At 38.9% G+C, this 14,584-nt stretch overlaps 1 protein-coding gene across 5 annotated transcripts in view; it reads right to left on the bottom strand.

Annotated features, from left to right (window-relative positions):
- LOC126368009 (dachshund homolog 2) overlaps positions 1–14,584 on the bottom strand; it is a 159,727-nt gene that overhangs the window by 23,888 nt on the left and 121,255 nt on the right. For all 5 annotated transcript variants that reach the window (XM_050011846.1, XM_050011847.1, XM_050011849.1 and 2 more), the window contains one exon: positions 14,039–14,122. In XM_050011846.1, coding sequence (XP_049867803.1) covers positions 14,039–14,122 — 84 coding nt within the window. The remainder of the gene's footprint in view (positions 1–14,038; positions 14,123–14,584) is intronic.

The raw sequence follows: 14,584 nt of genomic DNA, 5'->3' as shown, positions 1-14,584 counted from the left end.
CTGAAGTCTACCCGCTTTTGCATTAACGAATGCGGAAGCGGCGCTGTGCATACAGGACGCGTGCCCCCCTTTCCCCGCCCCACCTAGACGTGCTTCTCGCTCGAACCAGACGCCTCCAGCGGAGCACTATGTCCCACCCGTGCGTTCATTACCTCCACGCGGCGACCAACAATTCAAGTTTGCTTTCCGCCACACAATCTAAGCTCGTTCGAGACCAGACAGACTACACCATACACCGACCACTCGAATAATAAAGATGCAGAAATTAACCCGTCCTCCCTCAAGAGCAAACTAAGTGAACCTATCTCCGCCTGAATGGAGGTAATGCAACGAGCACTCGTACAGTGAATGAAAGAAACTCGTCGGGAAAACGACGAGGTTGTTGAAACAGAGGGTAAATGTCAACCGCGGAATAAAAACAGTCAACAGATAAATGCAAACGATCAACAAGCGAGCAAACTGAAAAGGCGTCGCCTGAAAGAGACTGTTTACTCGTCGCAAACATGGCAAAATCTGCTATTTGAAATGCATACGGATGGAATTACCTTCGACAGATGAAGCAGCAACGAACTAGAAATCAATAAAGTGTCCGCACTAAATTTGCTCCAGCCCATAAAATATTCAATTACGCATAAGCACACATTTGCTAAGGCCAACAACGACCACGCGGCACCCCCATTAAAGACGCCTAAGGGCCATTTAATCGGTCAGTGGATGTAAATTCGCCGGCCCCAAAACAAATATCCCGAAACTAATAAGGAAACGAAATATGTAAATCGTCTGCCATATTGTTTCACAAGTGAAATCTTCCTTTAATCTTATAACAAATCCGTGTCCAAATGGCCGGCCCGGGCCAAATTTGAATATAGGAGGGTTGAGTGAGGGTCAGGTTGCGGACTAGCTAGTTGCGGTGAGGAAGGAAGCAAATGTATGCAAGACACGCACGGAGGAGATAGCGGCCGTAATGTTGTCCTATGCACATACTGCATCAAATTAGTTGTCGACTTGTAAACAAGGAGGAGGAAAGTAAGGCTGCTAAGACGTCGTCGGTGGGTAGTTTGCATGGATATGAGAGCGGCAATATGGGGGTCCACAGCTGCTGGCTGTACTCATTAAGATGTTTTATGGTCGGCCCGCCGGACCGTGTTGCCAATTTAAGATATTTCTATGCGGGACGGCGCCACGTTAGTTTGGCTTCCGATTAGGGGATTAAGGTGGTCCTTTAAGGCATTAGTGTAGTAATTATTGCGGCGCCCATTATGTGGTCGGCATTGTCCCTGATATTCCCCCGGTGACACTGTTTAGGGTAATCGACGAACTAATTGAGCACATTCAATTGGAAGTAAAATGGTCGCAGATTTGTTTGTAGAGAGGGGTCAGGCGCGTTGTCGCCGAGCAAAAAAAAAACGAGCGCGCAATAAACCAGACTCAATGGAAAAAGACAAAGCTCAAACAAATTCGGTTCGATCCGTCGCACCTACCTATTTCCCGCGCAGCAAGTAAATCAAAGGGTGTTGAAACTTTACACCCACTTAAAGCCGGACACAGTAATAAAGCGTTCGAACTTCCCCGACCCTGGACATCAAATGGGCCACCCCTTCCCGCATTTTGTCGGGAGAAAATTAAAAGTTCGCAGATGCCACCAGCACGTAGATAGGTACCGTTATGATTATCGTTATACACGATAAGTCAGTCATTATACCATTGTCGTGATCAGAAATAATTTATTTCCTATCTTTATTTTCATATATTATCGACTTTAAGAAATGAGACATAATAATCAATATTGTTATTCTATGTTATAGTTATCCAGAGGTACTTGAAACATTAGAAGCACAATTTATGTATTCATAGACCGCTGGACTTATAAAGGCACAGTGGAGCATAGAAGTCCTACAAACTAGCAAGTTATCAAGAAGGCCAAACGAGGTAACAACTTGACTTTTGAACTGATCGTGCTGGACCAAGTTTCCAGTAATCCTAGTCGAAGCCCGTATCATGTTATACCGACGTGTTTGTTTAAATGTTTTATACAGGCTTCTTCTTTCTTTATATTTTCTATGTTCTCCTTTTAAGTTTTGTGTTCGTAAGTTATGAAAACTTAATTTTGGCCATAAATATTTTGCATCTTGAGGGGTACAAAAAACAACATTTGAGAATAAAGGAAGCTATCCGTAAATACAATGTAAACCGATTGAATTTACCTATGGGTTGCCAAGTGGTCGCCAATAACCTGATACGGTCACCTTTCGGTCAGTCGGGATGGAATAATTACAGAAGACACTTCTCCGCAGCTTTGAAATGCAAAACCTTGGATTAGAACTTGGAAGGCATCTGAATGTGAGTACTTGGGATCCTTTTGAGGCTTGGGTGTGGATTGGGTTTGTCTAGTTGAAACTTGACTCAAACAACTCAGAGGGTCGAAAATTCCAAAGAACCTCGAAAATTCACAGACAATGAATTCATCCAACTTGAGGTACGTTAACAAGCAAGCATCTTAAATGTCCATTACCGCATAGATACCTCATCGGTGCAGAAACCTTAATCAGGACTTAACTAATTGTTTCTAAAGAGGTGATTCAGTCGAACGTATTCCCTGATAAAGTGCAGGGTCGGCCGAGCGAGGGTTATTAAATAATTTATTGTTTGCCAACTATTCGCTGAGGGGACCGCGCCAATGTTCCAAGATTCTGCTAAGTTCAGTTAAAGTCCCGGTGTATTGCTAATGCAAATTATGTTTAAAACTTAAATGAATTCGCACGGTCATTGGTATTAACTTGGCGAGGTTGGTGAGATTAATTAAATCTGCCGTCAACAATAAAGTTTCATCCGTCAACAATAACCGAGAACGTAACTCGATTGTTAATTAGACTTAAAGTTCCATTAATATCCTTTGTAACTACGAAAATGACCTTTCGCTTTTATTTGACCGATACAATGAAATAGCAACGGCGCTTGATTGAGTTTGGTCCGAACCTTTTACAGCTTTCAATGTACATTTCGTCCTGTCAGTTGCAAATTACGCCGGCTGCCCACGCTCAAAAATCACTCTCAATCGAGTCAAGTGGGACAAAATAAAAGGCGAATTCATCACGGGGGTGCGAATAGGACTCCCCTGCCGGGAAACCAAGGCGGGAAACGTATGTCCGGTCCATTTGTAAACACTAACAGGTGCCGACAGCCTTTTGACAGTATATTAAATTAAATGATCCATGCGATTGTTAGTGAATCGGAACCAATTCGTTCCATGGAGAAGAAAATCGTATTACATTGAATGATTAATTACAAAATGTCAACTCTGAATATAATAATATTATCAGTACTCTTCCTAGACCAACACTTGTAGTCATGTATTAGATAAGTCATTGTTATCGATAACTCAAACGTCGAACAGAAATATGTCACTAATGTTATCGTCATAAGCAATTCAGTGTTCACTTTTCGAGCATCAATTAAATGAAAAGCAATCTATATTGTTTATTACATTTTTTTAACAATTCATAAAGCGAAGAGCACTAAGTGGAGTCGGAGTAATATATTTTAATTTTTTAACAGAAAATTTATACTTTCAGTTTGTAAAATATATTTTTTGTCAAAGGTTTTTTGTGTGTGCATTACTTTCATCTACGCAGATACCTATACATATGTTGTTCAAAAAGATGATGTTTGCATTTGGGGTTTTAACCGATTGATTGAATTCCAGAGAAATTTTATATGGAAAGATAAAAAATGATTTTATTTTTATAAGTAAATATACTTTACCACAACATCGCATTTAGAGAACACCTAATAACAGACAACAGTTCATGTTATCTCTCAAGCTGCAAACGCTTTTTTCATCTATTTGTATTGATTTAGAAATCCCATTTAGTATTGTAAACAAACACTCAGTGTAGTAATGATCCTGTTGGTAATAACAAATCGGATAAGATAAACAAGCAAGTGAATTCTCAATAAAAAGCAATAAGTCCATACCGACAGACGTACAGACATAAACCGTCTGCTTGCGACGGAATCGGAGTTAAAATGTAGAAGCAAACTGAGATTACTATTGGAGGGAATATAGCACCATTGTTTTAAATAGGAATCTTATTAGTAAAAAGTACCTACCGAAATAAATACAAAAGTAATTTGATGTGGACAAACTATTGCACTTTAGGAATCCAAGCTGAATTTTACAAAAAAATCTTATACACTACCACTATTACTATGCTACTATCTACTATATCTTATTCTTATGTTTTTTTTATACAAACCTTCTTTCAATTGTAAAACAAATTGTTATCCACAAAAACGTAGATTTCAAATAATAAATAAGATATACAGAATTGTCAAATATATTTACTGGCAAGGTTCATCCCAAAGCGTGCTCGGTCCCAGATGCAAGCAGACTCATCTTTCACGCACGGCCGGCTGAGCAGACGAAAACACCCATTGATTTTATTGACGAAGCATCCGAACGGAATTAATTTCGCGTATCACGACACAATGTACAGAACAAAATTCAATTACACTGAAATTCCAACTCCTATTATTGTCAGGCTGAAACTTGCGAATACAGATTTTAATTGGTCTTGTAAGAACCCCACTTAAAGTTACTTTACATCTCATTTAGTTTAACGACGTGGATAAACGTCGCGACCAGGTCTCAGTCTCTTGTTTTTCGTAGAAAGTCTACTGGCAACATTATTAGGTACAGTTATAAATGCGATATTAGCACTAGCATACGATATCCTGCAATCAAATCTGCGTATGGCTTCCCCGCCTTCTGTTGCGCGCGTGTGGTCCGCCGTAAACAAAGATCTTAATGATCGGACACCGTTCAACGTAAACAATTTATTAGCCCGCAATCGACATCGACGTTACAATCGATTTTCATTCGATGTATCGATACGTCGTTGTTCAATGAATGTGAGTTCTCGTCTTGCAGACGGATCGATTTTTAATTGCGTTTTGTATGAAACTCGTGACACTCTTTTAGTGTTATGCAATATGTATCACGATTGTCCATTTTCATTGCTGATTCGGGATACAATGACAAATTGCTTTGCTGAGCAATATTGTCTCATTAGTTTTGCAATCCGGCCTTCGAATGTAAATGTATTGCATTATTCCTTTATGCAACCTGATGATTCGCGCTGTCTTATTATTTCTTTACAAGCGTTTAAAAGTTACTGTAAAATTTGAGATCAATAAGCGATTTTCCCGAGACACCGGATGCGGTCTGCCGGGCACAAGTTCAATTATTATTGAATTTCCTTGTTCAGGGGGAGGGGGCGAAGGAGGGTGGGGAGGCCTTTTATACACACGGTGCATAGATGAGGTTAAGTAGTTTAGGTCTTCTGTATACCTACACTCGATTCTTTGACAATCTTTGCAACTTCAGAGTTCGAAAATGTCTTGTGAAACCTCGGCAACTTTTGAGTTGCCAAGTCCGTTAACAGTCGACAAAGAGTTTATAGTTATATCCAGTTCCACCCTCTGAGCAAATTCTTCTGAAAACAAAACTGTGAATTTAACCATCGGCCCTAACTTTTCTTGCGTCGAAAGTCGAAACTCACTTTTGTTTGTTTCTATAATTAAAACGCGACTTCCGACTTTGGATAATTATTATCCCACTCCGGAATCAGATTTGCTTGGGGTTGTTTGTTTGTTTGGCAAATTCTCTCAGGCTTTCGACTTGCCCGATTAATTGGTTACTCTAAGATTAAGTTTTGGTATCATTGATATTTTAATTATAGTTCATAATTTGCAGATGGCACGTAGCATTTTTATTTGTCGCCTTTTACATTCAACAAAACTCTCAAACAAAACTTAGGAGTCTTATGAGTCAGTATAAAATATGACCTGTACAAAATTTAACGTGTGTCAGGATTTTGTCAAGCCAGGCGATATATTTAGTGGCAGCAAGGCGGGCGGCAATATCGGGCTATGTGGGTTGTGGGCAATAGGCAGTGAGCAGTACGGTAGTATGAGCCATATGAGCACTGGGCACGTTACCGCCCGGTGGCCATCTGACTCAGTCGGTGTCGCCAGTTTTGAGCACTACTCTATTGGTTCGGCGCTAACACGCAACCTCGGCTCACTAGTTCCTACGCTCCACTGAACAATTTAGTGCCGTGACTAAAATTTTACTGATTTTGTCCATGGAATCCTTTAAAATGTAGATGAACGTGTTGCAGAATGAAAAATTGGGGTTAGGATAGCCGAATGTTAGTGAATTTTACGAGTTAAAAAGCAAAATTGATAATTTTGTTAATAATAACGTAGTGAATATAGGAAAGCTTTGGGTTAAGCTTGCTAAAATAAAAAGTTTGTATAGTTATGTACTTGTTATTTCCAAATGAAAATTACTATTACAAGAACTTATTCGTTAAAAAATCGGGAAGCGGTCGAAAGATAAAGTAGATGCCTACATAAAATATTACGATTGATTAGTTCATATAAACTATAAACAAAATCATGGTATAGTTGAAATGCAACAAGTCCCGTCTCAGATTACAATCACGATACGCTGGGCACATGGCGAGTGCAGTCGGCTGGAGCAGAATCGACAATTCGATCGTGGTAAAGTCGACGCGACCACGTCGCAGACTGTGCCATATTGGATGGATGCCGACCCAACCCAATATAATCTAATTCTAGACAACTAATATAATAAGACTAAACGGATCTGGTAATTTATAGATAAAAGAAAAAACATTCTTCATTATTCTAGAACTAAATATTTGAGATTTTATTGTTACGACCATATTGCTTTCGCGTTTGGTTATTCAAATACAATACAAGACATCAGTAATTATAAAGTTCGTTACCTCGCTGGATTCCCCTGAAACTTCGCTACCTCCTTCTCCAAGAAAACATAATATACGTACATTGAAACCTGTTCTAACAATTTCACATACAATCATAAATTCTAATTTGCCGTGTTCGTGGATCTTGTTACCACCTTGCCTTCGGTTTCATTGTATGTTACTCCCGAGACATTGCAGCCCCACAGAACGTGTATACAAAATTAATTAGACAAAATCTCGGGGTCTTGTAATATTTTATTATTATTTCCGCTGCTGTACGGGATTTTATTAACGCGTTATATTTATTGCTTTTCTTGTGTAATGAATCTGAATAGGGCCTTGATTAGCGTCGTTCCTGTATGTGCTCTCTTTAGCTGTAAGGTTATAATTACAGTAGTAGTAATTACAAGCTTGTGAAACCTTCGTCGGCTTTGCGTTTCGTTATCTCGCTACGAATGATGATGGTTTGTTAAATTAAACGTCGTGTACGGAACACCTATTTTCTTGATTACAACCGCCTATCTACGTCTAGTTTGCACTGTTTTAATTTACACTTAATCATCATCATCCTAGTATGTTTCCAATTATTGTAATACTCAACGTTTTCGCATTATGGTAATGGTAGGGATGAGTCTAAGTGTACATCTATCGTTTGTCGAGAATGCACCATCAAAGGAATTGCAGAACTGTAAGACAATCTAAGGTCTCCATGCCTTTCCAGATAAGGTCTGCATCGACATCGAAATTACCTTTCTTAAAATGGTAGTCAATCTGTATGTCCGTACCGAGGCACGAGCCTAACAGCGGATTCTACTTAGCGGTGAAATGTGTAATGCCGTGCGATACATTTTGCTGTGGCTCTTTGTTCACCGTCTTTTGGGTATTTTTTTTTTATTAATCGCGTTACTCCCATTAGGAGAAATTCAATTCCGTTTTTATTTGATTATTTTGTGATAATGAACCTACTTCATATAAAACATTTACTCCGGCCTTGAAATGTCTAAAATTAAGTACGTATCAAAACTATATAAATTGCAAAGTCTTATACATAATTGTCTCTACATTTTTGTTCGTAAAGTTGGGATTCCGTGCCCCTTGCATTTAGTACATTAGGGAGAGTCGATCTGGGCTGACCAGTCGGCTAAATCTAATCATTTGCATTAGCCACGCGCGCGTGGAGCTCATACTGCGCTTCATTTCACCAGCATCGGGTTCCCGGGATTGTTGCTCGCTTTTTATTGGAATACTATTTTGTGGTCCCTTCTTCATCCGAACGTATTCGAAAATAAAGTGCAACGAAAAATTAGGAAATACTCCAATTTGCTATGTACCTACCACCGATAATTCCGTATGGAATAGAGATGCCAAGATACCGCCCCCCTGTGACGTGTCCTGCATTCTGTGCTAGTGACGTATCGGTAAATATGTCACGTAGTGGATACCGCAGAATCCGTGGTAAGAACTGAGAAGAATCTCTAAGTTACTGCACGAACATCGCCCACCTACTTTATCGGTATTTGTTCCGAGATTCAACTCATTTTTTTCTTTTGTGAACCGTCAAACAGCTGTATCGATTAGCAGCGCTAACGATGCCAGCAGTTAAAATAAAAATACAAACTCTAGCCCAAAGTAAGACGTTTATGAACACGAACCTCGGACAGGTTGGAGCAATTTTTCCTTGGCCACAGCCGAACCTCAAGCAAAAAAGCAACTACTAAACCACTGATGGAACGTTCAAGTGTAAATATTTACCCTGGTGTAGTCCACGAAAAGTTTCGTAGCGCCGATAACTTTACCCGAGACTTGCAAAAAATTGCAATAAATGTAAACCGGTCGAACTTCTGCGGATAACGAACGCTGAAGGTTCCGTACGGATGATGGTTAATATTGCTATTCTGTTTTAAAATAAAGGAAAATGGTTTTGGGATTGGAAAATAAAGACAAAGAAATAGACGTTCGTGTTTAGTTGCCGACATTGTTGGTAGATGTGTTTTTGGTAGACTGGATTCCAAAAATCGAGGGTATAACAGAGTCGGTAATTGAATTCCGTACACGGCGCGTACACGGGCCGATATTCGCCGGCGAGGTCGCACGTCGCGCCGCGGTCAGGATTTGGCGTGTATCAGAAATATTTTTGATCTCTTCCCACTGAACTCTTTGCGTGAAGAATCGTTGGTATTTTGATGGGCGTGCGTTGATCAATTTCACATTCCTTTACGTACATTGCATTTTAATGAAATTGTACGATGAACGTTATTTTATAATAGTAGCCCATGTCACTGTTTAGTGGAGAAAAATGGTGTATTCAGATAAGTAATTCTCTGACTATTGGGCCATGCGTCCTATCAGTTCCTGCTAGCATTGCAAGCCAAACAAACAGGTTGCAGGGACGTCGCATGTAATGGGAGGTTTCCGTGTGGCGAAGTACAATAGGATCGGTCAGATGCACATTCAACATTGCAGATTGGATCCATTAGGAGCGAGCGTGCAATGTAACCGAATTGGAGAGACATCCACCGCTGTTACCATTCGTTAATAAGGTTACCGTAATATGTGTGGTCTATTAAATTACAGGTTGTGTATATAGCGATGGCTATTGACATGCATTAACTAGTCGTACGTGGCAGGTGTTTTAAAAACATATGTAAATTAGTTAAACTGAGTGAATGATCTAAGCCTGATAATACTGGTCATTGATACATACACAGGTATCTAGTCTCGTTTCTTTTTTTATGCCACAGGCAGATATTAAATAAAAGTACTTAGTCTTCAATTTTATAAAAAGGTACGTCTGGCCAGCAATTTGTTGCTCTACTGTTGCTCATATAATATTTTCTGGCGTGCAATTTGTTTGTATATCGTCAGAGTAAATGCCTCATTCGGCTAAGCTAAATTGCCGCGTACAATAGTAAACCGATCGATTAGTTTAGGTTGCCTCAACCGATTCATGAACTAATGCAATTGTGGCGGCCACGTCAGCAGCTGACAGCGATAGAACGCTGACGTATGACGTACGTTGATACGATTGTCCGCCTGTTAAACGATTTCATTTGAATTTGATCACTCGACTGTCCGATCCTGATAATGTTTGCAATAGAAGGGGACGGTCAAACGGTGAGCCAGCACACAGATACTGACCAAATTGATATCACTACTAATATTGACTTTAGTTGCTTGATTATTAAATGAAATGAATCATTTGTGTTCCAGCAAAAGTAAAGTCAATAAAAAGGGTAAGTAAGTATATTCAAAGGGTAGGAATACTCAACTGGAAAACTTTTAATAGTGTCCCCAAAACCAACTTTTCAATCCTTCTACGATTTAATAATAGCTTTCATCAAAAGGTAACACTAATATCATATCATAGGGAGTTGACATCTTCGTTAATCATACACCCACGAGCAAAATATATGTATATTCTATTTCCTGGTACTAAACAGGCATCGATAACCCTCCATTCCAAACATAATGTTCGCATAATTGGCGTAACATTTCCTTCGAACCCTTTCAAGACGCCCGTAATGTTAAGGCCTACATGTTATTTAATTACACAATCTCGAGTACAATGAGAATTATACCGACTCCTTTACTTATCTTCGATGGCGTCAGGGTAGGGGGCTGCTTAGTGAAGGCAATGATATGTGAAATATTAAGGTCTGTCTCTAAGATTCAATAGGTAACGATTAAATTCAGTGATAGGTATTCTTAGAGATTATGATATGTATCTATATGTGTATTACCCTACGTTGCAGTAACAATTATCTGTTAATACATATAAACTCGCTAAATATTTGTCACGCAAGGTGTGTATAAGTACATAAGAAGAAAATTGTTTTATTATAATAATTTTAGCGTCTTATTCCAAAGATACTTTTGCATCTAAAGTGAAATTTTGATTTGACGAGAATATCTAGAACTCGCGAATATATCCCAATTGGGGTAGTCAGAGGTACTTCGTAAGATGAATAAAGTACCGACATCTCACCGAGCTTTTTGTTAGACCAACGTGATAGGTGGTGATAATTATATTCTTCGATGTTTATCCTCTAATTCCATCCCTGTTCAAAGAAAGGTTAGCTCATAACCGGAACGCGTCGGAATCACAGGGCGAGAACTATGAGCGACCGGGTCCCTTCCACTCCCATATCCAACGTAATGAAACACCCTTCGAGTGTGTCCCTTCAAGAAGCAGCCCAACTCAATTACATACGAATAAATCAAAATGATTGACTAAAGAAAGTTTCAGCTTGCGAACAAGTAATCTATAATATTTAGTAAGCGAAACTGTTATAAAGTCAGTTATAAACCGTGAGTTTTTTGAGAACAATAATTTCGGATTAAATAATTTAATGGATTGGATAATTTTGGATTGTATCATTCTGATGATGCTCATTACTCGATATTTGTTTTTGTTTAGTACAATGTCGTAAAAGTCAGTTAGAGAGGAGAATCTTATATAGAATGGCTAAGGAGATAGATACAAGGTTTAAAAACGATTTGTAGCTGGCTCTACCTACCCCAGCACGATACTTGGCGTTAGTATAACCATGTATGTGAAAACCGTTAAAGACAGACAATATAACATTACAAAACCAAATTACTATGCATCGTACACAATTATGACAAGAAAGTCCATTACGTCAAGCAATATAAACTGAATGCGCGCTTATCAATTAATTACAAGTATTATTCTGCGCGAGTATCATCCCATCCCATTTAAATGGAAGCCCGTACGTTACGAAAGCACTAGATTCGAACCCGATACTGGACTATTCAATACAATATCTATTATGAATGCCCGTAGTCCACCGACGTTGATTAGCGGAGGTCTATTCCAATTTTCATGCTGGTCTGCGATCGCCTGCCTGATTGATTGCTATTGGACCGCGGTCCGCGGTGCGGCATATGCGATGAAGATCGCCCCGAAAAGGCTCCAATTTCAGAAGCTGTTTTTAAAGGTTGTGGCGAGAATAGTGTGAATTTAAATGAAGTTTATAGTCTACTTTAAACAATGTTTATGGAGCTATCATTTATTGGATAACAGAGGAAGACATCTATCTATATTGCTAGATCAATTTTAATTAAAACGTGTTTACGTGTGAATCGAAATATTTATGCAAAATTGATGGTTTCAATAATAAAAAGAAAAAAAGCATTGCAGTAGCAAACGTATGTCCAATCATCCCCGTTTATTGACCCTATCAATATCGATCTTCATATTTTTACAATATTTTGATATTAAATTAGTTTCTCCGTTCCAGAGGCGATGTTTTTCAGTCTCGACGCAGTTTGAATTTTAAATCGCTCGGGTTGAATTTTAATGGCCGACAATGAAGGTTCGGGATATTTTTGAAAATAACTATAATTTCCATTTCGACAGGTGTCGTAGTGGAGCAAAACGATTTTTCGTGGCGTTGTGCCGGTGGAATATCAGGAGGTTATTGGAGGCTTTTGTAACTAAAGTTGTATTTCACGGCGCGGACGCATAGACCGCTATCTGATGATTGGTTTTTGGCAATTAACAGTATTGCTCACGTCCCAATCGGGTTCATTCACCGTGTGAAATATGTATGGAACCTCAGTTTCCCTCTTTGTTGCGACGCTGCTGTGCAATATGCATATCGCATAACGTGATAACAAACTGACGATTTGTGTCTATGACGAATTGTATCTCACTCTATTACTGAACAATGAATGTTGCTGCTACAGTGCATTACAGATAAGTACTTACATTTTAAAACTGTAAACAATGACAAACCGAAGCTATGACATCGGATGTAGGTGCTAATTGATACGACAAGTTGTCAAAAAGCTTTTAAACTGTATCAACAAATGAACAAATAGTGCAGTCCATTTTAGTACCTTAGTTAATTTGTCGAACGAGGCGCTGTTATTTGTACATTACGACCGGAAAGGTGTACTTTTAATTTAGTACTAATGGTCGCAGTTATGTTCTCTGACACACTCTGAATTATAATGCGCATTCGAGACCACGTTACAAAGCTAGGCCGTTCAGCCGGCATATAATTATGACACATGTTTCAAAGCAATAATTATTTCCATCGTTTGCCACGACAAGCTCACTGCGACCTGTCGTCCCTTTATTAACATTTAAATTTATAATACACAGGCACACGAGAAACGTCTACCTCGATAAAATATCTACGCCACCTTTATGTCGTTTGTGATATGTTAAAGTTCTAACTCACTATCCAAGTTTAACATTACCATTTAAGAAACAAAGTTGAGTTTGGCTTGGAAACACAATGATATATTGTTCGATGGAATTAAACCCTTTGTCTCAAGGCGTCGGGTCGCCGCTGCCATGTCGCCTGACATTTCTACAAAGGTTACCTCCATTCTATCAGTTTTCTTTTCTTGCTGATGTAATGTTTTATTGGTGAAGAAAGGGTGGTATTGTATTGTGTGCGAATTAACCTTTACATTCGTCAGGGGTAGGAATTTCAAATTCCATTTTCTAACACGGTTTATGTTGCTTCTAATGTATATTAATCACAAAGCTATAATGTTGTCTAGTCCGTTGTCAAACATAATGGCAAAGATTTATTAAAATTTATGTTTGTTTACAAAAGCACCAAACATGGTAAAGTTTACCATTTAAAGAACAGGCGAAACGGAGCCTTCAACGGAGCGCTGCAAAATTGTCTTAATAAATAGCGTAATTATGGTGATTACGCAGACGTCAAACCGAGCCATAAAACTATCAATGAACCTATAAATTGAAGAAAACGTTGGAACACGCGAGTCGAGGCTTGGGAAAGTATAGAAACAAACAGATACTATTATCAACAAGAACTAACTCGAGATCGTAACGTGTGAATACACTCATAAAAATGGTATTAATTGAACGTGCATAGTACATTGTGGCATAGACAATAACTGTAGAAGCAACGATGTGTCGGTGGCACGGAAAGGAAATTGGCCACATAAACCACTAGCTGCCGTAATATGAGAATATAATAGTTTTAATGTTGGAAATAAATAACGTGCCGGGGAAGAAGACAATGGACTTGTAACGAGATCTCCTGCTAATTGTGGAGAATGCCAGCGACCACGACTCACAGCAGAGATTTATGAGGGCATTGAAATTACATCCTATTTGTTCTTTTCAAAGCTCTTAGATTGCTGTCTAGCCCAATATTAAACATGAAGGAAAATTCTTCGCAGACAGTAATATAAGTTTCCAGAACACACACAGCGATATTGATCCTCGACCGACTCACCTCTCATTTTCTGCTCATCAAGGAGTTGCCTCTCCAAGTTGTCTTTTACTTCTCGTTCCCGAAGCACGTCCATTTTCAGTTCGGCTGAAACAAAACAAAAATAAACTTTTTAGTGAAATAGATTTCGCCCCATCAGATATCACAACAGAAGATTTTCAAATAAACGATTCAATAAACAACATTCTAAGTTAAATAAATGGTTCATTGTGCACAAAAGGTATTGTATAAATTGAACAGTGCTAACTCGGCAACAAGGCCGAGAGCAAGGGGCCGATTAGGAGCATAAACACGGATTAACTCATTCGGAATCCCGGTACTATTGTGAAGGAGTCGTATTGAGAGATTTGCATAACTTTCAATTAGATCTAACCTGACGTAAATGATTGGGGGAGCCACTTCCGAATCCGGTATGTTATGGGTTGCTTACGTTGAATTTTCAATTAGGTTTACGTGAGTGTTTTAATGTGTTATTAATATTAAAACCAACAATGAGATTCTATAAGAGATTTGCGAGCAGCCTTAGATGCGATGTAAATTTTGAATTCT

The sequence above is a fragment of the Pectinophora gossypiella genome, chromosome 7 (genome assembly GCF_024362695.1).
Source record: "Pectinophora gossypiella chromosome 7, ilPecGoss1.1, whole genome shotgun sequence".
Classification (NCBI taxonomy): Eukaryota; Metazoa; Arthropoda; class Insecta; order Lepidoptera; family Gelechiidae; genus Pectinophora; species Pectinophora gossypiella.
Note: the sequence above shows the minus strand (reverse complement) of the source record. Positions and strands in the feature narration are given on the sequence as shown.